The sequence below is a fragment of the Nematostella vectensis genome, chromosome 2 (assembly GCF_932526225.1).
Source record: "Nematostella vectensis chromosome 2, jaNemVect1.1, whole genome shotgun sequence".
NCBI classification, from domain to species: Eukaryota; Metazoa; Cnidaria; class Anthozoa; order Actiniaria; family Edwardsiidae; genus Nematostella; species Nematostella vectensis.
In genome coordinates, this window is record NC_064035.1 from 13,580,137 (window position 1) to 13,606,999 (window position 26,863).

The 26,863-nt window shown below is 40.7% G+C and overlaps 1 protein-coding gene across 1 annotated transcript in view; it reads right to left on the reverse strand.

Moving 5' to 3' along the window:
• LOC5521778 (low-density lipoprotein receptor-related protein 1) overlaps window positions 1-26,863 on the reverse strand; it is a 74,852-nt gene that overhangs the window by 47,139 nt on the left and 850 nt on the right. The window contains exons 2-23 of the mRNA XM_048724349.1: window positions 25,640-25,756; window positions 25,005-25,121; window positions 24,643-24,762; window positions 23,272-23,388; window positions 21,775-21,894; window positions 21,299-21,418; window positions 20,733-20,855; window positions 20,486-20,602; window positions 20,211-20,333; window positions 19,384-19,595; window positions 19,034-19,227; window positions 18,591-18,792; window positions 17,126-17,835; window positions 16,859-17,031; window positions 16,287-16,505; window positions 15,791-15,916; window positions 11,873-12,016; window positions 11,004-11,249; window positions 10,328-10,561; window positions 9,715-9,969; window positions 8,593-8,772; window positions 4,426-4,611 (exon numbers count right to left, since the gene is read on the reverse strand). Coding sequence (XP_048580306.1) covers window positions 4,426-4,611; window positions 8,593-8,772; window positions 9,715-9,969; window positions 10,328-10,561; window positions 11,004-11,249; window positions 11,873-12,016; window positions 15,791-15,916; window positions 16,287-16,505; window positions 16,859-17,031; window positions 17,126-17,835; window positions 18,591-18,792; window positions 19,034-19,227; window positions 19,384-19,595; window positions 20,211-20,333; window positions 20,486-20,602; window positions 20,733-20,855; window positions 21,299-21,418; window positions 21,775-21,894; window positions 23,272-23,388; window positions 24,643-24,762; window positions 25,005-25,121; window positions 25,640-25,756 — 4,155 coding nt within the window. The remainder of the gene's footprint in view (window positions 1-4,425; window positions 4,612-8,592; window positions 8,773-9,714; window positions 9,970-10,327; window positions 10,562-11,003; window positions 11,250-11,872; window positions 12,017-15,790; window positions 15,917-16,286; window positions 16,506-16,858; window positions 17,032-17,125; window positions 17,836-18,590; window positions 18,793-19,033; window positions 19,228-19,383; window positions 19,596-20,210; window positions 20,334-20,485; window positions 20,603-20,732; window positions 20,856-21,298; window positions 21,419-21,774; window positions 21,895-23,271; window positions 23,389-24,642; window positions 24,763-25,004; window positions 25,122-25,639; window positions 25,757-26,863) is intronic.

A 26,863-nucleotide genomic window follows, 5' to 3' on the forward strand; every position in this document is an offset into this window, starting at 1 on the left:
TAAAGTAAATCATGTACAAATACCAAAAAGTGAAGCTTGAATGACGACGAATACGATATTCCCAGCGCATAACGAGTTACCTGCTGTACTGTCGAGTTGCCTGCTATATGTTTTTATTAAAGTAAATCATGTACAAATTCCAAAAAGTGAACATTTAACAACGACGAATACGATATTCCCAGCGCATAACGAGTTACCTGCTGTACTGTAGAGTTGCCTGCTATATGTTTTTATTAAAGTAAATCACGTATAAATACCAAAAAGTGAACATTTAACAACGACGAATACGATATTCCCAGCGCATAACGAGTTACCTGCTGTACTGTCGAGTTGCCTGCTATATGTTTTTATTAAAGTAAATCACGTACAAATTCCAAAAAAAGTGAAGCTTGAATGACGACGAATACGATATCTCCAGCGCATAACGAGTTACCTGCTGTACTGTCGAGTTGCCTGCTATATGTTTTTATTAAAGTAAATCACGTACAAATTCCAAAAAAGTGAAGCTTGAATGACGACGAATACGATATTCCCAGTGCATAACGAGTTACCTGCTGTACTGTCGAGTTGCCTGCTATATGTTTTTATTAAAGTAAATCATGTACAAATACGAAAAAGTGAAGCTTCAATAACGACGAATACGATATTCCCAGCGCATAACGAGTTACCTGCTGTACTGTCGAGTTGCCTGCTATATGTTTTTATTAAAGTAAATCACGTACAAATTCCAAAAAAGTGAAGCTTGAATGACGACGAATACGATATTCCCAGCGCATAACGAGTTACCTGCTGTACTGTCGAGTTGCCTGCTATATGTTTTTATTAAAGTAAATCACGTACAAATTCCAAAAAAGTGAAGCTTGAATGACGACGAATACGATATTCCCAGCGCATAACGAGTTACCTGCTGTACTGTCGAGTTGCCTGCTATATGTTTTTATTAAAGTAAATCACGTACAAATTCCAAAAAAGTGAAGCTTGAATGACGACGAATACGATATTCCCAGTGCATAACGAGTTACCTGCTGTACTGTCGAGTTGCCTGCTATATGTTTTTATTAAAGTAAATCATGTACAAATACGAAAAAGTGAAGCTTCAATAACGACGAATACGATATTCCCAGTGCATAACGAGTTACCTGCTGTACTGTCGAGTTGCCTGCTATATGTTTTTATTAAAGTAAATCATGTACAAATACGAAAAAGTGAAGCTTCAATAACGACGAATACGATATTCCCAGCGCATAACGAGTTACCTGCTGTACTGTCGAGTTGCCTGCTATATGTTTTTATTAAAGTAAATCACGTACAAATTCCAAAAAAGTGAAGCTTGAATGACGACGAATACGATATTCCCAGCGCATAACGAGTTACCTGCTTGTCGAGTTGCCTGCTATATGTTTTTATTAAAGTAAATCACGTATAAATACCAAAAAGTGAACATTTAACAACGACGAATACGATATTCCCAGCGCATAACGAGTTACCTGCTGTACTGTCGAGTTGCCTGCTATATGTTTTTATTAAAGTAAATCACGTACAAATTCCAAAAAAGTGAAGCTTGAATGACGACGAATACGATATTCCCAGTGCATAACGAGTTACCTGCTGTACTGTCGAGTTGCCTGCTATATGTTTTTATTAAAGTAAATCATGTACAAATACGAAAAAGTGAAGCTTCAATAACGACGAATACGATATTCCCAGTGCATAACGAGTTACCTGCTGTACTGTCGAGTTGCCTGCTATATGTTTTTATTAAAGTAAATCACGTACAAATTCCAAAAAAGTGAAGCTTGAATGACGACGAATACGATATTCCCAGCGCATAACGAGTTACCTGCTGTACTGTCGAGTTGCCTGCTGTATGTTTTTATTAAAGTAAATCACGTACAAATTCCAAAAAAGTGAAGCTTGAATGACGACGAATACGATATTCCCAGTGCATAACGAGTTACCTGCTGTACTGTCGAGTTGCCTGCTATATGTTTTTATTAAAGTAAATCACGTACAAATTCCAAAAAAGTGAAGCTTGAATGACGACGAATACGATATTCCCAGTGCATAACGAGTTACCTGCTGTACTGTCGAGTTGCCTGCTATATGTTTTTATTAAAGTAAATCATGTACAAATACGAAAAAGTGAAGCTTCAATAACGACGAATACGATATTCCCAGTGCATAACGAGTTACCTGCTGTACTGTCGAGTTGCCTGCTATATGTTTTTATTAAAGTAAATCACGTACAAATTCCAAAAAAGTGAAGCTTGAATGACGACGAATACGATATTCCCAGCGCATAACGAGTTACCTGCTGTACTGTCGAGTTGCCTGCTATATGTTTTTATTAAAGTAAATCACGTACAAATTCCAAAAAAGTGAAGCTTGAATGACGACGAATACGATATTCCCAGCGCATAACGAGTTACCTGCTTGTCGAGTTGCCTGCTATATGTTTTTATTAAAGTAAATCACGTATAAATACCAAAAAGTGAACATTTAACAACGACGAATACGATATTCCCAGCGCATAACGAGTTACCTGCTGTACTGTCGAGTTGCCTGCTATATGTTTTTATTAAAGTAAATCACGTACAAATTCCAAAAAAGTGAAGCTTGAATGACGACGAATACGATATTCCCAGCGCATAACGAGTTAGCTGCTGTACTATTGAGTTGCCTGCTATATGTTTTTATTAAAGTAAATCACGTATAAATGCCAAAAAGTGAAGCTGTAACAACAACGAATACAATATTCCCAGTGTATAACGAGTTACCTGCTGTACTGTCGAGTTGCCTGTTATATGTTTTTGTTCGAGTAAATTACGTACAAATGCCAAAAAGTGAACATTTAAATCTGGTATTCGTACCGAGGCGGCTGTGTGGGGTTATAAAATGTATGGTGATAGACGTTAGTGTGTGGGTTAAAGTGTGCAATTATGGCTATTATATATGGTGTATTGCATTGGGGATGTTAGTTAAGAGTTGTGGCTATAAATGAAATGTAGAAAACGGGCTTGGAGTTAGGGCAGAACAGTGTATTTGACCTTTGAACGAGGGTGATAATTACCTGTTGATAATTTCCTGTGAGTGTAATGTGAGCTTGTGAAAAATCAAGTCAATAACAAGACCGGTGAGGAATAATATCTGAAAGCGTGCAGATAGGGGACAAATCAATGATGGCAAATAGAAGATAGATAGTGGTTATATAAGTATTGGACAGTTGGCTCCTTGAGTATGGGTTTTTATATTGTGTCGTGTAGAGAGAGAGTTTGTTAGGATTCGCGCTCTAGGTTAGTGACTGATAATCGATGAGCTTAAGCGATGGCCCATATCGAGCGAAAATAATACGCGTAGATACGGCAGAGAAACGGTAGGAATTACAGTGCAGGTTAAGATGTGTAAATCACGTGCAAGTGCCAAAAGTGAACATTTAACAACGACGAATACGATATTTCCAGTATATGTTTCTATTCGAGTTAATCACTTACAAATGCCAAAAAAGTGAAGCTTTAATAACGACGAATACGATATTCCCAGTGCATCACGAGTTACCTGCTGTACTGTCAAGTTGCCTGCTAAAAGTTTTTATAAAAGTAAATCACGAAAACATTCCAAAAAAGTTAGGCTTTAATAACGACATACATAATTTGTCGTATTTCGAAAGTTTTGCAATGTTATTTCAGTCAGAACTCTAGATATCGACTTTTTTTCCCACGGTCACGTGATTGATGACGTCATATTTTAAAAGTTCATGATTGTAAAATCCCATGTGCTATTTGTCATATTTCGAAAGTTTCGTAATGTTTTCTCAATAGGAACTCGAGAAAATGTTTTTTCCCACGGTCACGTGATTGATGACGTCATGAGAATAACTAATACGGCGTTGTCTTCGTTATTACATTTGTACACTTAGGTTAAAGTTTGATGACTATCGGTGAAAATGGGACGTAGATATTGCGACAATTGTGATATAACGACTTGCCTGCTGGAACGTTCAACGTCACACAGTCACGTGATTAATAATATTTGATATCATACATGCATGAATATGTTTGTTGTACTTTTTGTACAATCGTGTCAAAATTTCGTGACAATCGGCCATATACCTGCCGAGATATTACACAAATCATCACATTTGAGTTGCCTGCTAACTTCACCGAGTTGCCTGCTGAGTTGCCTGCCAGCTTCACTATGGTAAATAGATTAAAAAGAGGATATGAAATCGAGATAGATAAGAAGGGGGCGGAGAAAATTATTCATAAGGGTGAGAAAGTTTGGGGAAGGTAAGATAGGCTGAAAAAAGGGGAAAGAAAGGAGACGAGGTAGATAAAAGGAGGGTGAAGCGAATAGGACAATGAAGAGGAACGAGGGAAAAAGTGGATTTAATGACTTTAAACACATGATCGGATCCGTTATTCGTACCTGCTGCCTTACAGCGTCTTTTGTCTGGCTCCAGTCTGTAGCCTTGCACACACTTACAACTGAATGAGCCACGTGTGTTAAAACATCGTTGACTGCAAGATGATGGATTCAGACATTCGTTGATATCTTCGCAGGTCTTATTGTCAGAGGCAAGAGTAAAGCCAGGGCGACAGCTACACTGGACACCTACAGATTCAACAGCACGTGTTAAGTAACTGCAACACCAGGGGCGGATCCAGGATTTCTAAATAGGGGTCAGATGATCGCCGGATAGACGGCTTATGACTGATCCAGTGGTTCTTGGTAGGTCACTACATAGATCTTACGATACTTCACGCTGAATTGAATTTGTCGCGTCAGCAAAGTTGAGCAGGCGAAGGAAAATGGACAGTACCTTCCGTACCTCAGACAAAGAGACTTTTCGATTTTTTTTACTCAAAAAGGGGGGTGGATAATCCACACCCCCAGTATGCGCCCCTGACACTTACAGTCTATGTTTGTTGGTCAAAATGAAGTGCTCGTTGCAATATACAAACTGAGCATAGAGCAAGCGCCGAGATTAAATACCCATCACCTTGTAATCAAAGCCCGCAATTTTGGACAAAACAAAGGCTGAATTAGAATGTTCATGTTCTCATTTAAATTTATAGATATCCACAAGTAAAACAGTAAAGTAATAAAAATATAATGTAATTTATAAATATCCACAAGAAAAACGCTAAAGTAATAAAAAGATAATGCAACTACCATTATTAAGGCCATTGCTAACAAAGGTAGTAAAACAATAAACTGGCTCTAGTTCGGCCCCTACCCGATGGTACCCTAGTTCAAGCAGACATGACTTATTTGAAATTGTTTAAAATAAAAGCCATAAGCAACGATGAAGGCAAATATGGGAGCTTAGGACGTCCTTAACTTGTAGCGTAAAGTAGAGAAATTAAGAGCGTAGAAAAGACGCCTTTATCGTCGACCCTATTTTGCGTCTAATGTAAAAGATGAGACGGCCTAAAACAGACGGCTTTGCTAACATAAAACCCAGGTAAAGTCGAGTATAGACCGGGCAGACCAGTCTGAAGTCAAGATGGTGCCTAATTCCCGCACGTAAACCCAGGTCCCTCTCGTATCTTCTCACCAAAGGCCGTCTTTTGCCGTCTCGCTTTCATACTAGACGTCTTTACCATTTTGCGTTAAGGTCGTCTAGACGTCACAGTAGTCTCCTACTATAAAAACGGTCACTGACAGAAAGCAATAGAATTGGATAGCAGCATCTGAAATAGAGTTCTTATAATCACAGTATTTAACAATACCGTCACCCAATATTGATGTCAGCCGGCGAGAAAGTGCCTCCATCAATATCCACCACAACCATCCGAAACAAACTAAAATTGATTGTGGATTATACCAAGGACATAGTAGTAGTACTGGTAGTACTGGTTTAATCCAACGCCAGTTGCCTTTACTCAAAGATAAAATAATCAGCCTGAACTAGACACATTCATAAGAATTCCTCATGACCTCATCGATTTTTAAAGACTTCACTATTCATGATTAGATAATCATTTGCACGAGAGAACTTATTTTTGTTAAATAATTTAAGTAACCACACTTACCTCGGAACGTCAAGTGTGGTTACTTAAATTACTTAACAAAAACATGAACACATGTTTCTTGTGTTAACAGAAACAATAACTAGCCAAACCTTTGACTTTATTCAAATGGTTGCCATAACGATCGTGACGTCAAAGGTTACGCCACCCTTCAAGGACAAATCATTCTGTATAATTAATCGGAATTGAACAAGGTCTGTGTAAAATGATATGTCTGTATCTCAAACCAGTAGTTTGTATCGATCAAGATGTCTTTTTTACGAAAAAGAAACAGAGTGTGCCATATGCTGTATTTCGACTCGGGAATCAAGACAGGTAGATCAAACGATCGATTTGCAGTATTTCGAGCAAGCAACCAGACCATGGAAGAGAGAACGAATCTACACGAAAAAAAGGCAAGAACCGAAAGTGTATGGTGGGGTAATGGATTATCAATAGCATACGTTAAAACGGGATAGAATGTTTGGTGGAGAAGCTGGAGCTTATCTATAATCAAATCCCAGTGCACTATTGTATTTTCACATTCTTTCACTGTGTTGTTGTATATTATCGGTTTACTTGAGCCATTTCAAGGATTATCTATTCTCATGTAATCAAATACAACTACATATTACAAACATTTATATTAAAACATAATTATCAAAATTACTAGACGGGCAAACATTTAACGGACCAACTTAATCTTTTATCGATGGGCCTACTTTTTATAGGTGTTCATTTTGTTATGTTGTTTTCTGTCTATGCTATTGTGATTTTTATACAACTTTGTTTTTTCAACTTATACGCGTCGGTCGGTCAGTTTTAAACTACCTGCGGATCAGTGAAAATAACAATGCAAATAAAACCAAAATAAATAATTAATTCAAGTTTTTAGATAAAGGCAATAGCAGTCATTATTCTGTCAGAAAAAAAGCAGCAATAGCACCAATAAAAACAGGTTCTTCGAATAAACTGCCACTTTTGTTTTGTTGTCGCGCTCAGATGTTTATAGCGATTTTTATATATTTTTTTTCAAATCCTGGTAGCTATGTCCTGAATGGGGTAAAACCAGAACAGTAATTCGCCGAGCAACGGAATCTTGGTAACCGGGAACAGGATATCTGGGCAACCGGGAACGGAACGGAATTAATGCATGCCAACGTGCATGTTTTTAAAATATTTTGTACTATTGTGTTTTTATTATCGTAAAAAGAAGAATCTATTATTATCATTTCTTACTTTTTTCTTGTACCCTAGGGCCCTTCCACAAGTTCAACAGGAAGGCGGCAAGTAGTTTGTGATCAGAGCAATTCGGGAATAAGCCGTACACCAGAGCATTCTTTTGCGATATAACCACGCACCTCAGTAATAGAACGCTATTGAACGCTCTGTACCAAAGACAGAGCATTCTACAGCACCATAAGCACGCACCACAGCAATAGAACGCTATTGTACATAACAGGCTTTAAGACGATATGCAAGAACTGTCACAAAAATCCAGAGTGGAGGAGAGGTGTGGCGTGGTATCCTCCCCAATGCGAACTGTAAACCCAGTTCTGGCGAAAAGTGTGGGGTCAGTACGCAGCTCTTACAAGCTGCAATTTGATTGGGCAAATGGACAATACCCGCACCTCGACACAAAGAACGAGAAGAATAGAGACAAAAGAACTCCTTTGTAGAACAAAGATAATAGGAGACAAAGCAGCTGCGTACTTACTCTAAGTGTGAGCACAAGCATGTTTGCGGTGTCGACCAGCCAGCCTTTGTTATTGATAAGCATTTCTCCTAAAGAGGCAGTTACTAGAGAAGCAGTTAAGTGAAGCGGCTTCTTGTGTACCCACATAATTTTCGCGCATCCTAATTTTCGTGACACTTAATTTTCGCGTCACTTTATTTTCGCGAATATCTTTTAAAAACGCGAAATTCGCGAAATTAAAGTAACGCGAAAATTAAGTAAAATTAAACCGTCTTTCCTTATTTCGCTTTTTATAAATGATATCGAATGTTAATGCCAGTATTGTTTGGCCATTTGTATACTTTGTATACGATGACACAATGTCAGCTATCCAATGCATCGAACCTATAGAAAATCCAACATAAAAAGCTTGCTTAAATAATTATTCTTTTTCTCATTAAACTCCTCTAGCGTGAGGCCCCCCTTCCCATAAATTGATTAAAAAACTAATTTTAACAGCATGATCTGTGCATCTAATCCATACCCCACCCTGGAATTTCCAACCCCCTGGAAAAAATAAATACAGTAACTGTTAAGGAAAACAGGCATTTTACCCCCCCCCCCCCACCTCTGGAAATGAGAACGCAATGGGGGGGGGGGGGGGGTATGGATATTTTCTGGAACTATACATTAGAACCTTTCGATACGATGAAGGCGACGGCTAGGACAGCGTGAAAAATACCCTCGTACTACCACCAGTGAAACTTAAAGTTTTTCGTTGTGGTCTCATGGAGAAGGGATGGAAATCTATCAGACAGAAGGCACTCCAGCTTTTGAATTTCCATAGATTTTTTCGTCGCTATCTCGTTGCCGTCGCTGTATCTCAAGGTCACTACCTATCATTACCTTCCGGGACGTCCATACAGAGCTGAGCACAACCGCCATTGTTGCTATGACACTGATCAAGACCACAGCCGGGTCCTTCATCACTCGCGTCAGGGCAGTCCACTCGACCATCACAAACCTGGCTTTTGGCTATGCATCGCGAGGTGTTAGAGCACCGCCATCTGTCATTTCCACATGACTCTACAACGGGAATACGATGGCATTGAGCACAAAACAAACACGCCCCTGTAGCGGGTTTATCAACCGGATACAAGCCAACCTGTTGTCTCAGGTTGAGCCTCAATCCGTTAAAGCGGGTCGAGAACCTTCAAGATCCTATAGTATACTATGGTCCCCAAGCCGCTGTAGCGGGTCGACCAACAGGAAAGAGGCCAACCCACCGTAGAAGGTTGAGCGTTAACCCGTTACAGCGAGTTGAGAACCTTCAAGATCCTATAGTATACTATGGTCCCCAAGCCGCTGTAGCGGGTCGACCAACAGGAAAGAAGCCAACCCACCGTAGAAGGTTGAGCGTTAACCCGTTACAGCGAGTTGAGAACCTTCAAGATCCTATAGTATACTATGGTCCCCAAGCCGCTGTAGCGGGTCGACCAACAGGAAAGAAGCCAACCCACCGTAGAAGGTTGAGCGTTAACCCGTTACAGCGAGTTGAGAACCTTCAAGATCCTATAGTATACTATGGTCCCCAAGCCGCTGTAGCGGGTCGACCAACAGGAAAGAGGCCAACCCACCGTAGAAGGTTGAGCGTTAACCCGTTACAGCGAGTTGAGAACCTTCAAGATCCTATAGTATACTATGGTCCCCAAGCCGCTGTAGCGGGTCGACCAACAGGAAAGAAGCCAACCCACCGTAGAAGGTTGAGCGTTAACCCGTTACAGCGAGTTGAGAACCTTCAAGATCCTATAGTATACTATGGTCCCAAAGCCGCTGTAGCGGGTCGACCAACAGGAAAGAGGCCAACCCACCGTAGAAGGTTGAGCGTTAACCCGTTACAGCAAGTTGAGAACCTTCAAGATCCTATAGTATACTATGGTCCCCAAGCCGCTGTAGCGGGTCGACCAACAGGAAAGAGGCCAACCCACCGTAGAAGGTTGACCAATCGGTTGTGTTAGCGCAACTCACCCAAACCGCAGTCAACTTCATCTGAGCCGTCTCCACAATCATTCTCGCCGTCACATATCCACTTGCGCTGAATGCAGTGACGACCATTAGCGCAAGCAAATTCAAAAGGCTTGCAAGTCTTCCCAGTACAATTTCTCTCATCAGATCTATCTCCACAGTCATCATCTGCATCACAGACGAACCTCAGAGGGATACAGCGAGATGAAGTCTCACACTGGAACTCCGTGCTATGGCATCCGAATGTCGGTCTGGTGGCTGTACGATATCGAGTCATTGTGTTAGATGGTATTGTGAGTGTGTTTAGCTAGTAATAGTACGTTCTTCATCTATTTCAAACACATTCTACAGAAAAGGTGTGAATTTGTGACAGGGTATTTTGAGGAATGGCTCGGGTTTGCACTTCCAAATCATTAATCCAGTTATCTAATCTTTCTGCCAACACTGCTAGTACTCCGATACTAACATAATATGTAACAACATATAGTGGCAACGGCTAATCTACAACGTGCAGAATAATACATGATTATCTATCTTGTGTTGATGTTTCTGTAATACCTTTAGTAGCACAGTTGGCCCCTATTCCCTTAGTCTTTGCCAAAAGGGTAATACTCACGACAGTGGGCCTCGTCAGACTTGTCAGCGCAGTCATGGTCGCCATCACACCTCCACGCCAGACTGATACACTGACCATTACTACAGCTAAACTGGCTATCCGTACAGTTCTTTGGTGGACATCCGCGCTCATCGGCGCCATCACTGCAGTCACCATCACCGTCACAACGCCATCTTAGTGGAATGCAGCGACCACTGGGGCAGCTAAATTGTGCAGGGGTGCAGCTGTGGTTTGCTATCAAGGAAAGGAAATCAATACCATGAGAAACGTGTGAGACAAGATAAATATAATGTTTACTTTTAGAGCTAATCTGTTCAGAGAGCCAACTGTGGTTGGCTATGGAAAGGAAGAAAATCAATGTCGAAGAATCTTGTGAGACAAGATAGAAATTATGCTAAAAATGGCAGCTAAATTGTTTAGATAAATAGTACTGTCCATAATAAAGTAGTACTTTGAGATACGTGTGTGCACCAAGTAGAAAAAAAAGACAATCAAATATCCAAAATCGAAAACTATGTGCTTCCAATACCTTAATTTTCGCTATTGCTCTTTGCGGGGTCGAACGAAATAAATTGTATTTTTAGACGAAAGATTCTCAGGCCAAACGTAAAAGCCCAAGTAGAATTGCCAATTGCCGTGTCGCTGAACTTAGCGTCGCTACGCATAACAAACATACCGCATCCCTTCTCGTCTGAGCCATCCCCGCAATCATCAAAGCCGTCACACACCCAGTCACGTGGCTTGCACTGCCCGTTGGCGCACCGGAACATAGAGGCGCTGCAGTTGGTAGCGACAGAACAGTTGGCTTCGTCCGAAAGATCTGGCGCGAGGCAGTCATAGTCTCCATCGCATCGCCAGGACAAGGGGATGCACTTACGGCTTGCTTGGCATCTGAACTCACTGGCGCGACAAGACCACTCGGCTACAGACAAAACAAGACAGCATTACATCTCCCTGAAACCAGAGGCTCTGAGGGAGAGAGCACTGTATTGCCCTGGAAAGCAGAGGCTCCACAAGAGGGAACATTACACTGGAACCCAGTTACGCATTACACTCGCATATACACCTAATTCAAAACCTTTTCCAAAGCAAATAACACTTCAAAAGATATGGCTATCACTATGTCATTAGAGATGGAAGTGAATATGGTAAAAAGTACGAAAGGCTTTTTTTAAGGTAATCACTGCATAGAACTTGCGTGTGATAAATCAAAGAAATAACAATTGAATTATTGGCCAAATTTAATTAAAAATATATTTAATTTAAATATTATTATCTTTTAAAGCTTTCTTGATAAAAAAGTTAAAAGGTTTTTTAATGGTGTGAAAGTCATGCTATCACCCTATAAAACTGGGCATAAAAACCTTCAAACTCATTACTTTTGTTTTAACTTCAATCGAAAATATCAGAATAGCTTCAAATCAACTGATAGAAATGGATGATTTCTCACACAAAACTCTTAAACCTTTGCATTGTACATAAGCACCTACTCATACGGGAACGATTTTCTTTACACAAAATAAATTGTGGATAAACTCCACTCACCGCATCCGGCGTATTCATCCTCATCAGAGTTATCAACGCAGTCATTTTCACCATCACACTTCCATCGCAAGGAGATACAGTGGCCGTTCTTACAAGTGAACTTCCCAGCGGAGCAAGGGGGGGTCGGGATCACCGTAAAATTTTCTGCAACAAGTCGATTACTACATTTAGCCTAGTACCCAATAAGTCAATTACTTCACTTAGCCTAGTACGCAATCAGCAAATTACTTCGCTTAGACTAGTACCCAATCAGCAAATTAGTTAACTTAGCCTAGTACCCAATCAGTCAATTACTACAGTTAGCCTAGTACCCAATCAGTCAATTACTTCACTTACCCTAGTACCCAATCAGTCAATTACTTCACTTAGCCTAGTACCCAATCAGTCAATTACTACAGTTAGCCTAGTACCCAATCAGTCAATTACTTTACTTAGCCTAGTACACAATCAGCAAATTACTTCACTTAGCCTAGTACCCAATCAGTCAATTACTACAGTTAGCCTAGTACCCAATCAGTCAATTACTTCACTTAGCCTAGTACCCAATCAGTCAATTACTACAGTTAGCCTAGTACCCAATCAGTCAATTACTTTACTTAGCCTAGTACACAATCAGCAAATTACTTCACTTAGTCTAGTACCCAATCAGTCAATTACTACAGTTAGCCTAGTACCCAATCAGTCAATTACTTTACTTAGCCTAGTACACAATCAGTCAATTACTACAGTTAGCCTAAAAAGTACGCAAAAAGTCAATCACTCCACTTAGCCTTAGTACCCAAACAGCCAATAGAAGTACTTACTAGCACACGTTATCTTGCCTCGCTTGTCTCTTGTAGCCTCTAATACTTACTAGCACACGTCTTGTTGTCTCTAATACTTACTAACACACGTCTTGTTGTCTCTGGTACTTACTAACACACGTCTTGTTGTCTCTGTTACTTACTAACACACGTCTTGTTGTCTCTGGTACTTACTAACACACGTCTTGTTGTCTCTGGTACTTACTAACACACGTCTTGTTCTCTCTGTTACTTACTAACACACGTCTTGTTGTCTCTTGTACTTACTAACACACGTCTTGTTGTCTCTAATACTTACTAACACACGTCTTGTTGTCTCTGGTACTTACTAACACACGTCTTGTTGTCTCTGATACTTACTAACACACGTCTTGTTGTCTCTAATACTTACTAACACACGTCTTGTTGTCTCTAATACTTACTAACACACGTCTTGTTGTCTCTGATACTTACTAACACACGTCTTGTTGTCTCTAATACTTACTAACACACGTCTTGTTGTCTCTAATACTTACTAACACACGTCTTGTTGTCTCTGGTACTTACTAACACACGTCTTGTTGTCTCTAATACTTACTAACACACGTCTTGTTGTCTCTGGTACTTACAAACACACGTCTTGTTGTCTCTAATACTTACTAACACACGTCTTGTTGTCTCTGATACTTACTAACACACGTCTTGTTGTCTCTAATACTTACTAACACACGTCTTGTTGTCTCTGATACTTACTAACACACGTCTTGTTGTCTCTGGTACTTACTAACACACGTCTTGTTGTCTCTGTTACTTACTAACACACGTCTTGTTGTCTCTAATACTTACTAACACACGTCTTGTTGTCTCTAATACTTACTAACACACGTCTTGTTGTCTCTGATACTTACTAACACACGTCTTGTTGTCTCTGTTACTTACTAAGACACGTCTTGTTGTCTCTGGTACTTACTAACACACGTCTTGTTGTCTCTGTTACTTACTAACACACGTCTTGTTGTCTCTGTTACTTACTAACACACGTCTTGTTGTCTCTAATACTTACTAACACACGTCTTGTTGTCTCTGGTACTTACTAACACACGTTTTGTTGTCTCTGGTACTTACTAACACACGTCTTGTTGTCTCTGGTACTTACTAACACACGTCTTGTTGTCTCTGATACTTACTAACACACGTCTTGTTGTCTCTGGTACTTACTAACACACGTCTTGTTGTCTCTGATACTTACTAACACACGTCTTGTTGTCTCTGATACTTACTAACACACGTCTTGTTGTCTCTGGTACTTACTAACACACGTCTTGTTGTCTCTAATACTTACTAACACACGTCTTGTTGTCTCTGATACTTACTAACACACGTTTTGTTGTCTCTGGTACTTACTAACACACGTCTTGTTGTCTCTGGTACTTACTAACACACGTCTTGTTGTCTCTGGTACTTACTAACACACGTCTTGTTGTCTCTGGTACTTACTAACACACGTCTTGTTGTCTCTAATACTTACTAACACACGTCTTGTTGTCTCTGGTACTTACAAACACACGTCTTGTTGTCTCTAATACTTACTAACACACGTCTTGTTGTCTCTGATACTTACTAACACACGTCTTGTTGTCTCTAATACTTACTAACACACGTCTTGTTGTCTCTGATACTTACTAACACACGTCTTGTTGTCTCTGGTACTTACTAACACACGTCTTGTTGTCTCTGTTACTTACTAACACACGTCTTGTTGTCTCTAATACTTACTAACACACGTCTTGTTGTCTCTAATACTTACTAACACACGTCTTGTTGTCTCTGATACTTACTAACACACGTCTTGTTGTCTCTGTTACTTACTAAGACACGTCTTGTTGTCTCTGGTACTTACTAACACACGTCTTGTTGTCTCTGTTACTTACTAACACACGTCTTGTTGTCTCTGTTACTTACTAACACACGTCTTGTTGTCTCTAATACTTACTAACACACGTCTTGTTGTCTCTGGTACTTACTAACACACGTTTTGTTGTCTCTGGTACTTACTAACACACGTCTTGTTGTCTCTGGTACTTACTAACACACGTCTTGTTGTCTCTGATACTTACTAACACACGTCTTGTTGTCTCTGGTACTTACTAACACACGTCTTGTTGTCTCTGATACTTACTAACACACGTCTTGTTGTCTCTGATACTTACTAACACACGTCTTGTTGTCTCTGGTACTTACTAACACACGTCTTGTTGTCTCTAATACTTACTAACACACGTCTTGTTGTCTCTGATACTTACTAACACACGTTTTGTTGTCTCTGGTACTTACTAACACACGTCTTGTTGTCTCTGGTACTTACTAACACACGTCTTGTTGTCTCTGGTACTTACTAACACACGTCTTGTTGTCTCTGGTACTTACTAACACACGTCTTGTTGTCTCTGATACTTACTAACACACGTCTTGTTGTCTCTAATACTTACTAACACACGTCTTGTTGTCTCTAATACTTACTAACACACGTCTTGTTGTCTCTAATACTTACTAACACACGTCTTGTTGTCTCTAATACTTACTAACACACGTCTTGTTGTCTCTGGTACTTACTAACACACGTCTTGTTGTCTCTAATACTTACTAACACCCGTCTTGTTGTCTCTGGTACTTACAAACACACGTCTTGTTGTCTCTAATACTTACTAACACACGTCTTGTTGTCTCTGATACTTACTAACACACGTTTTGTTGTCTCTGGTACTTACTAACACACGTCTTGTTGTCTCTGGTACTTACTAACACACGTCTTGTTGTCTCTGGTAATTACTAACACACGTCTTGTCGTCTCTGTTACTAACACACGTGTTGTTGTCTCTGTTACTTACTAACACACGTCTTATTGTCTCTGGTACTTACTAACACACGTCTTGTTGTCTCTAATACTTACTAACACACGTCTTGTTGTCTCTAATACTTACTAACACACGTCTTGTTGTCTCTGGTACTTACTTTCACACGTCTTGTTGTCTCTAATACTTACTAAGACACGTCTTGTTGTCTCTGATACTTACTAACACACGTCTTGTTGTCTCTGGTACTTACTAAGACACGTCTTGTTGTCTGTAATACTTACTTTCACACGTCTTGTTGTCTCGCTGGTCTAGAGCCATGCCGTAAGGACACATACACACGTGGCCCGTTGGGTTTAGAAGGCATAGATGACTACAGCCACTCGTTCCGTCAGAGCATGCGCTGGACCCTGATACAGAACACACACGCAATCACACCAGAAGATTCAAACAACTAAGTCAGGCTCATTTTTATTGTGTGCTTTAAGAATAAAATTACAAAACAATCAGAAAAATAATAAACAATCGCCTCTCCTTTGACTTACTATATTCAATCGTTCAACCACGCATATCATTTGTATAAAATTAAAAGTCTTATCACCCACGCACATTATTTGTATAAATTAAAAGTGCTCGCTAGGATTATTGGGCAATGTGGAGAAAAAACTAGCAACCCGAAGCTCTAAGAAAAGTGGAGATTGCACTCATAGCTAGATGTGTTTGAATCATAATGTGCTTTTTAGTTAAGGACGCAAGCATCGCCAAGGTGCGTACACTCACCCTGCTGACGAGACGAGTTGAAGACCTTAATCATCATCAGACCAAATAGCTGGGACCTGAGAGCTGTCACGTCAGACGGACTAGCGACAGATGCTCGGCGTATGTCAAGGGTCACCCAATCGGTCCAGTAAATATAACCAGCAAACACATCAAGGCCAAATGGATGCTTGAGACCAGAGAGAAGCACGCGCCGACCGGTGCCATTCAGGAATATATATTCTGTGAGAAATAAGAGGGCAATAAGTCAAACACGAGAGCTATGAGAACGTCTTCCTTGACGTAACATTCATAAATATGCATTCTATGAGATATTAGCGAGGAGAAGACATAACAATACTAACATTAAAAAATTGTCCCTAACTCTCAGAGCGAAATGACTAGTGACTTCACAAACTTGTTGATCTCCAGCTAATGGGTGTCGTTAGTAGTTACGAGGGAAAACGTGGCATCCACAGATCGAAGTTGGTTTCCTGCAGTCTTATGTCAACATACAGTCAAATGCAACAGTTTGGTTTTTGTGCTCAATTTACACAGGGCCATCTTTATATGAAAAACGGCCCCTTATCGCTCACCTATAGTATCAGTCTTGGCATCCGTCCAGTAGAGTAGATCAGTTTCAGTGTCGATAGCTAGTCCATTTGGCCAAGTCAATCCTCCGCCCTTCACCAAGACCTGTCGATTGGTGCCATCCATGTAGGAAGATTCCAGCTTTGCGGGGTATCCCAAGTCACTCCAAAACATCAGCCTTAAACCCAAACATAAAATGATGACGTCATCACCTAAATATCAACCTTAAAACCAAACATAATATGATGACGTCACCACAAAGTCTAACTCACCCTCTGTGCGGGTGCAGCACGATCGCACGTGGACTTTTCACGTTATTAGAAAACAACACCTTCCTGAAAGAGCCATTCAGCGCAGCCACTGATATCTCATGCAGATCTACGTCTGTCCAGTAAAGATTCCTAGCCAGCCAGTCCACTGCGATACCATCCGCATTCCTTAAATTTCTCACCACCACTTCCTGGCCTTTCCCATCCATACCAACTCGACTAATGGTATCACGAATAACGTCAGTAAAGTAGATCTTCCTCTCTCTGGCATCAAAGTCCAGTCCCACAGCGTTTCCTAACTCGAGTATAGGAGGAATAGGATCAGACGTGTCACTCTTATTTAAGTGGACAGCTGAGATTTCGGTGCGTCTGGCGTAAAGAAGAAAAGTGTTTATCTCCACACATGACTTCTGATCAGGGGCGAGTTGGTAGCCTGTTTGGCAGCGACAAGTACACCCTGATTCCACAGTGACCAGGCATAACTGCTGACAACCACAGTTAGAGGGAGAACAGGGATTGGGCATGGCTGGTTGCCGGGAGGGGTGAAGTATCTGCAATCCCATGGGCACTTCAAGGTTAGACACCAGCTTAGTGGTCCCGTTACCGGTAAATTTATTTATACTGATGATAGCGTGTCTGACCCAATCGGAAAAGAACAGCTCGTTTCGGTAGATAGCGATGCCAAAAGGGTGGATTATACTCTTGCCGCGCAACTGGAACAAAAAACAGAGAAGTCAATCATTTCCCTACATTTGCAGCTAAAAACGTGCTCAGACCATTACCCTCTTGCAACCAGAAAAAAAATCGCAACGACAGCCACCGTTCTTTAACGAGAAATAATGGTCATCCTAGATGTTACTCTATGTGAGCGGATAAGTTAGGTCACTCCTCATTTTTTGTCATTAGTACAGATGTGAGATCGAAACTTTCTTCCTTTCATGCAAACATTGAAACGCACATCATCGAATGCTTGACGTACACATCAAACAATGTGTGAGGTAACGAAATGTGAGGCACAACAGGCAATAACAGTCAATACGTGACGTACAATAGGAAGTGTGTGACGTACAATACACAATGAATGACACAATAGGCAGTGTGACGTACATCACAGAATGCGTAATATACAATAGGCAGTGTGTGACGTACAACACACTATACGTGACGTGGAATGGCAGTGTGTGACGTACAACAAACAATGCGTGACGTGGAATGGCAGTGTTTGACGTAGAAACAAGCAATGCGTGACGTGGAATGGCAGTGTGTGACAAACAATGCGTGACGAGCAATGAAGGTATGGTACTTAAGCGCGAGAGTGAAGCCTTGGTAAATTGGACTCTGTTAACAGCTGGCTCGAATTTCTTGCGAAAAAAATGGATAACGGCTTTACGCTCTTATCTGCCAACCTCGCTTTCGCCCTCAAACTACTCAGGACCCCCAAAATCTTAAAACTCCCCGTGTGGCGCACCTCTCGCCGTTTGAGGCCGTCGTATGACATTGCGCCGATGTAGTCGAGATGCGCCTCCACCCAGTACACAGTTTGGAGAGTGTAGTCCAGCGTGAGCGTGTTCGCCCAGTACACATTGGTCTTGGCCAAGATGACTCTGCTACTGCCGTCCATATTTGCACGCTCGATACGGTGGGCCTCCCAGTCTGTCCAGAACAGATACCTAAACAAAATAAAACATGGTCAACACCATTAAACGATAGGGAGAACTATCAACACGATAAAACCTGGTCAGCATTATTAAACGATAGATGTATCCCTAACATAATACGTGATAAACTATCTTCTTACATGCAATGATTTCTCATCCAACACGAATCATCCAACATCCAACATGAATATCCGGCACCTGGTGCATACTTGTCAAGCGATATACACTGAAGCAACACGTGATATACACTCACCCAACACGTGGATCAACAGCTATCCCGCGAGGCTTGCTCAGGTCCGTGGTGATGAGAGACGTACGCATACTGCCGTCCAGCTTGCTAACATAAATCCGCCGAACAGACGACTCCACGAAGTACAAGTTCCTTCCGACCCAGTCCACGGCGAGACCAACAGGCATGGCCAGTCCAGTGCGGATGACAGTCTCGGGCTGAAAGAAGACAAGACATAAGACCAACAGGACCATTAGAAATAATAGTCTCAGGCTAAATCAGAGCAGGACATTAGCAAGCGTTTTTTTAATGTGCAGTTGTGGCGGTAAATGGTATCCACTTTCATGAATCTTTGCAATTTATGCACGCCTTACCGTTGCAAAGCTGGAGCTTGCCCATGTGTAATTCTGACGGTAAATGGCATTTTCCCTGACATCTGTCCAATACACCTTCTTCTCGAGCCAATCAAAGTCCACCGAGATAGCACGCGTCAGGTTTCGGATAAGTAAATCGTACTGCGTGCCATCAAGGGAAACCTGGCGGATGTCTTTGCAGTTGGAGAAAATCAGCCACGGTTTGTAGGGCCCTGAAAAGTGAAATTGAGATGTTGCTTTTGTATAGCGTTATAACAAATCGGTCTCTATTCGTGCACATGTTTTTAGGAAGTTGTCGATTACTAAGTGCTGCTCATCAACAGGTTTGCAAGTGGATCGTATGCACGCTTTTTGTGGTTGCTTTATAAATATATTATAAATATAATCTTAGGAGGTTACCGATTTCAAAGTGCTACTCGCCATACAGGTTAACATGTGTGGTGTCGCAAGCACCCTTTTCGTGGTTGTTTCATACATATAATTCTAGGAAGTTATCGATTTCAAGGTGCTCTTCACCAACAGGTTTGCATGTGTGGGGTCGCATGCACCCTTTTCGTGGTTGTTTCATACATATAATTCTAGGAAGTTATCGATTTCAAGGTGCTCTTCACCAACAGGTTTACATGTGTGGGGTCGCATGCACCCTTTTCGTGGTTGTTTCATACATATAATTCTAGGAATTTATCGAAGGTGCTATTCACTACTCACAAGTGATTACCTAATGCTACTCGCCTACAGGTTTGTACGTACGGGGTCGCATGCATCCTTATCGTGACTGCTTCAAGTATATATTTCTATTGAGTTACTGCCTACTTTATGCTACTCACCTACAGGTTTACACGTGTGAGGTCTCTCAAGGGCATAACCCTCATCACAAGCGCATTTGTATGAGCCAGGCGTGTTGTAGCAGAAGTGATCACATCGGCCGATACTACTGCACTCATTTATATCTAAAGAAAATTCAAAACAGATAGGCAAATTAGTACAAGGTAAGGCCCCCGGCAAGCTGAGATTGATTAAAGAAACTCACTTTTACACGTGCCTATATCTTTATCAAGATAGACTTACATTTATACGTGACCCAGTTTTTATCGAAACTCACCTTTACATGTGATCAAGTCTTTAGAAATAGTGTAACCAGGAAAGCAGCGACACTCGCCTCCCCTTGGGGTCTGAACACACCGCTGTGAACAGTTCTTCTTTTTGCAGTCCAAATCCACTGTTTACAGATATTAATAAAAAAAGGACACTCTCACAAATTTGAATTATACATTTAAATCGTTCACTTATTAGTCTATCAATTTATCTGTGCATCTGCGTGTTCGTTTGTTTATTTATTAGCAACTCACAGCAGTGAGATCCTTCATCATAGTTATCGCCGCAGTCATTTGTTCCATCACATACACGGCTAAGAGGGATACAGCGGCTGGTTCCAATACAGTGCCACTCATCTGGACGACAGGTTCCTTCACCTGGCAGATAGTGACAGTTTTAACAGAGGGATACAATTAGGAAATTGGTTTTTAACAGGAGGTCAATCGATTTCTCAATCACAAATCAATTTCCAAATAAGATTCTTCTATGACAACAGTTGTCCATATTCTACTGACCTTTTTTCTATCATTAAAAACGCTTAAAATAAAAAAAAATGTGCTAGTCTCAAGCTTCAGGTAGCCTTTGAACTGTAAAACTTGAAGTCTGCTATTCTCCTCTTGGCCCAGTCAAATATGCTGCAGCAACCTCCTTACTCCCCATTTTCTGCTACCATCTTTTCTGCACCATCAAAGCTTATCTATTGTCTTGTCTATGTTAGCCTATTGCCGTCTAAGTGGACCTATTTGAGACTCCCCCCCATTGGTCTTGTCTACATCTACTGCAAGCCTGTCTAAGTCTGCCTATGTAACACAATACGCACCACATGTGGACTCATCACTTCCATCAGCACAGTCTTTCATCCCATCACATCTCCACTTCTTATTGATACACCTTCCATTTGCACACTGGAACTCAAGTTTGGGGTCGCAGATATGCGCACCTGAAACAAAGCGATGTTTCCAATCACTTGCACAAGGTGGCTGAGTGCAAGTTTATTAGACTCTAGTATTTCAAATGAACTCATGCATGGCTGACTCAAAATCAAATTCTGCCAAAGATAACAGTTTTAACAGTTTGTTTAGGCCCCTGGGGAAGGAAAAAAACACTCTAGTGGAAAAAATACTCTACCAAGCTAGATCGATAATAAGCCTAATAAACAATAAAAGCTGATGCATGTTTTTGTTAGACACCTTGACTAGTGTGGGGAAGGCTTTTTGGCCAAACAGCCATGCTTCACCACAGCCAAAAGAGAGGTTGGCATCACATGGGTAGCATTTGAAAATTATGTCAACTCACTGCAGTTACTTGGTTCATCTGACATGTCCCCACAATCATTCTCGCCATCACAAACTGCACTCTTCGTTATACACATGCCATTGGCACACAGGAACTTGGTAGGTGGACATGTTAAGCGAGCTGAGAGTACAAGCCAAAGTTAGATGGTGGATATTGGTAGGTAGGTGGACATGTTAAGCGAGCTGAGAGTACAAGCCAAAGTTAGATGGTGGTTATTGGTAGGTAGGTGGACATGTAAAGCAAGCTGAGAGTACAAGCCAAAGTAAGATGGTGGATATTGGTAGGTAGGTGGACATGTAAAGCGAGCTGAGAGTACAAGCCAAAGTTAGATGGTGGTTATTGGTAGGTAGGTGGACATGTAAAGCGAGCTGAGAGTACAAGCCAAAGTAAGATGGTGGATATTGGTAGGTAGGTGGACATGTAAAGCGAGCTGAGAGTACAAGCCAAAGTAAGATGGTGGATATTGGTAGGTAGGTGGACATGTAAAGCGAGCTGAGAGTACAAGCCAAAGTAAGATGGTGGATATTGGTAGGTAGGTGGACATGTAAAGCAAGCTGAGAGTACAAGCCAAAGTAAGATGGTGGATATTGGTAGGTAGGTGGACATGTAAAGCGAGCTGAGAGTACAAGCCAAAGTAAGATGGTGGATATTGGTAGGTAGGTGGACATGTAAAGCGAGCTGAGAGTACAAGCCAAAGTTAGATGGTGGTTATTTGTAGGTAGGTGGACATGTAAAGCGAGCTGAGAGTACAAGCCAAAGTAAGATGGTGGATATTGGTAGGTAGGTGGACATGTAAAGCGAGCTGAGAGTACAAGCCAAAGTAAGATGAGGGTTATTGGACCAAGCTAAAAAAACTGTTTACAATAACAACACTTGCAACTGGTAAAAGGGAAAATAAAAATCTCTGACATGTTTTGTTTATGGTGTTCTTGATCAATACCAGTTTGAAATCCAAGGCTATCCAATTTGTGAATGCAAACACAGAAAAATATAGAAGAGATTATTGAAATAAGCATCACACATAGCTTGTGATGGACTTTTGCATATCCAAAATGGCTGTACAACACACATGGAAGACTCTTGAAACATCTTTATTTTACAATAACAATATAAGGGACTCATATTTAAACTGAAGTCTATGGAGTAACTGATCCAACAATCTGGTTAATGATGTATAAATATGCTTGCTATATTTGCTTGTATTACACACCTATTTCACAAAAAGTTGTCAGTGCAAATAGTGAGTAGCAAATGGTAAATGGCTTATGGGTACTAATTATTCGTAAAATTAAAGGTGTTAAATAAAGTCCAGCAATGACAGAGCCAAGCATTGGTATAAAACTTTAATGGATAATTGTTTTGATTTATCCATATTCTTCGAGATGCATGCCTTACTTTCGGTCATAGAACTGCCATTTGGCAATTGCCATTTGCATTGACAACCTTTATTGAAATAGGTGTATATGACAGATGATTGTCTAATCAGGATTGACTTACTGCAGTTGAGTTCGTCAGAGTTATCTCCACAGTCATTATCACCGTCGCAGACCCATCTACTGGCTATGCACCCACCACTGGCACAGGCAAACTTATCAGGGGCGCATGTGAAGCTTTCTGTTCAACAAACAAACCAACACTTAAACAGGGCCCAATATTTATCATTTTGCATGGCGCTGTCATGAGCTAGACAGTCCACAGGGAACATATCCATAAGTTTATTGATTAAATTATTATTCATTGTCTTTTGTTAGACAGTTTGTAATCCAGGAAGCTTCATTTGAATGTATGTACCACCTTTGGTTGCTAACTTTTGAGCCCTGCTAATACTTTAATGTCATAATACAAAAGGGACATTATTATATACCAATGCGCAGTAGGGTGAGGGGAGAAAGGGAGTAGTATAGGTGGAGGGAGGGAGAGAGTGGTATACAAATGTGCAGTAGGGTGAGGGGTAGAGAGAGTGGTATACATATGTGCAGTAGGTGAGGGGGGAGAGAGTGGTATACAAATGTGCAGTAGGGTGAGGGGTAGAGAGAGTGGTATACAAATGTGCAGTAGAGTGAGGGGGAAGAGAGAGTGGTATACATATGTGCAGTAGGTGAGAGGGGGAAGGGAGTGGTATACATATGTGCAGTAGGTAAGGGGGGAGAGGGAGTGGTATACATATGTGCAGTAGGTAAGGGGGGAGAGGGAGTGGTATACAAATGTGCAGTAGGTGAGGGGGGAGAGAGTGATATACAAATGTGCAGTAGGTGAGGGGGGAGAGAGTGGTATACATATGTGCAGTAGGGTGAGGGGTAGAGAGAGTGGTATACATATGTGCAGTAGGTGAGGGGGGAGAGAGTGGTATACAAATGTGCAGTAGGTGAGAGGGGAGAGAGTGGTATACATATGTGCAGTTGGTGAGGGGGGAGGGAGTGATATACAAATGTGCAGTTGGTGAAGGGGAGAGGGAGTGGTATACAAATGTGCAGTTGGTGAGGGGGGAGGGAGTGATATACAAATGTGCAGTTGGTGAAGGGGAGAGGGAGTGGTATACAAATGTGCAGTAGGTGAGGGGGGAGGGAGTATACTTCTATTTCTATTATCGTCTATTTCTTGTTCATACATTATGCACACAGGCAGGGAAACATCTTGGCAGGGAAAAATCTAAGTCTAAAATGTCACCTACACTATAGGTAAAGGTCAATCCCATGTTGCAGACATTACATCCAGGGTTGACAATTGCATTTTAAAGGCACTTCGAATTGGCCAATAAACATATTTGTTTCTTATCCTACTTTAAATAGTTTCTCATTCTCATAGCTCTCCCTCAAAAAGGGCATCTATAGTAAAGAAACTATGTAGAATGCCACAAAGAGCACTTACGGCAATTTTTTTCATCACTTCCATCCTCACACTCTGCCAAGCCATCACAAAGCCACCGCCTTGGAATGCAATGTGAGCTGTTAGCGCACAGGAAATAGGTGCTTGCGCAGGTCACAGGCTCTACCGAAAAATGCAATCAATCAAAATAATGATACAAACATTTAAATACAAACAAAGAAATAAAGAAAAATATAATCCCATATTTTTATATCACACATGTTACTTTCAATAATTGCCATTGATTGCTATGCTTGCTCTTATTGGCTAATTAGTGGGCTGTACAATAGTAATTTTATTGCCCATGCACTTGGTAGATAAGAAGTACATATAAACATTACTCATGATAAATATAAAAGCCTCACCACATCCTTCCTCGTCAAACCCTCCAGGTCTGCAGTCTTTTTCGCCATCACATTTCCAGCTCAGAGGCACACATTGATTGTTACAGTTAAATTCTTTGGATGAACATGTCCTGTTTACTAAAGAAAAAGAAGATATAGAGATATTACAATTTGAACAAGAAATATCATCCATGAATTAATCAATGAGCCAGTAAATTAATAAATTAGTCAGTCAATTATAGTCAAACAATCAATTTTCAAATAAATAAATATCCCAATCATTCAATTACCTATTTCATCAATTTAATTATAAGCAATAATAAAAACAACCTAGTCAATTTTTTATCCCAACTTCAACTATTCAGGAACCTAAGTTAGTTGTAAATTTCAGGGTAATCGGCCACAATTCTAGGAGTGAAATATAACTTTAAAGTTGTATCATCTTTCATACTTTTGCAAACTTTTTCGCTGCTCATATGATTGGTAACCATTTCAAAAAGAAATTTCACCCCTATTATACAAATTGAATTTGATTTAAGAATTAAACCTTAATTACTTGGCACAAATCTATCCACTACCCTAAGATCATTATATGAATCAGATACTGCATTTGATGATTACTTATGCAGTAAAAGAACAAAGTGCATTACACTTACCACAGCCTTCCTCGTCACTGCTATCAGGACAATCCATCTCCCCATCACAGCGCCAAGACTTAGGGATACACTTTCCATCACTCACACATTTAAAATGGCGGCTTCCACAGTTCTTGGCTGAGAAATAAAAACAGGATATGGACTGACAGGCCACAGTGCCATATACAAACTAAGCCATATCTGCCCCATAGTGGATACTCCCAGGGGTGGCCATTGTATTATTTAGGGGTTGAAACTGAAGGTATAGCGATTGAGGAAAAATATGGCTTGGAAATATGTCATTTCAGCTAAAAGATTACACCCAAATTACTATAGAAACCTACCTCAACTACCAGAATGCAGAGCACCCTTTTATCAGCTTACCTTAAATGATCTAATAAACGTGCGGGGCATTTATAAAATTTTGATGGTCCGAGGGGGGGGGGGGGGGCGTTCAATAGATAGGAGGTGATTATTAGAGAGGGGCATTCTTTACCAGCTATAAAAACATAACATACCCAAGTGCAGTGGGGTTCTTATCTCAGTCAGGATCACTTTAAATTATAGCCTGCATGGCAAGCATTTCTTGACATCAAGCAAGTCTCACCAAGTAGTAGCCATGCTCAGATTAAGCAAGAAGGCAATTAAATTTTATCAATATAACCGGAATTCCTATGTTGTTTGTTTTTTAAGTTGGAAGGGGGAGGGAGTAGGGAGGGCGTTAAATAGAGGGGGGTGTTTACTAGAGAGAGGAGTGTAAACTCACCTGCATCAGGCGGGTGTCACAAGATTTTGGACATTATCACAAGCCTAGTTTTTGTTACATGTTCATACATTCTCTGTATTCTAGTGCATTAGCTTTCTTGTTTTTTTCACATATTTACTGTATTTCACCCGATTTCACAAGATTTCTGTCCAAGCTGGGATGAAACATGGGGGGAAGGGGGGGGGGGGAGGAGACATAAAAACAGACCGAGTGATCATCTGCAAAATCGATTTTAACCCTAAGGGAGGGCACTTTGGACATGGTCAAAAGAAATTTTTAACCCTAAGACATGGCAAATTGGGTGTTGTTGAAGAAACTTTTAAATGTAAGAGATAGCAGAATCCCCCTTAGGAATAGCAACTTGTCAGGTGACACTGCCCAAACCAAACACTTTCCCTGGGTAAATATATTGTTTAAATAATAATATTTGTTGTGTGAAATCTAACTTATTCTAACGACTGGTACTTCAAATTATGCTT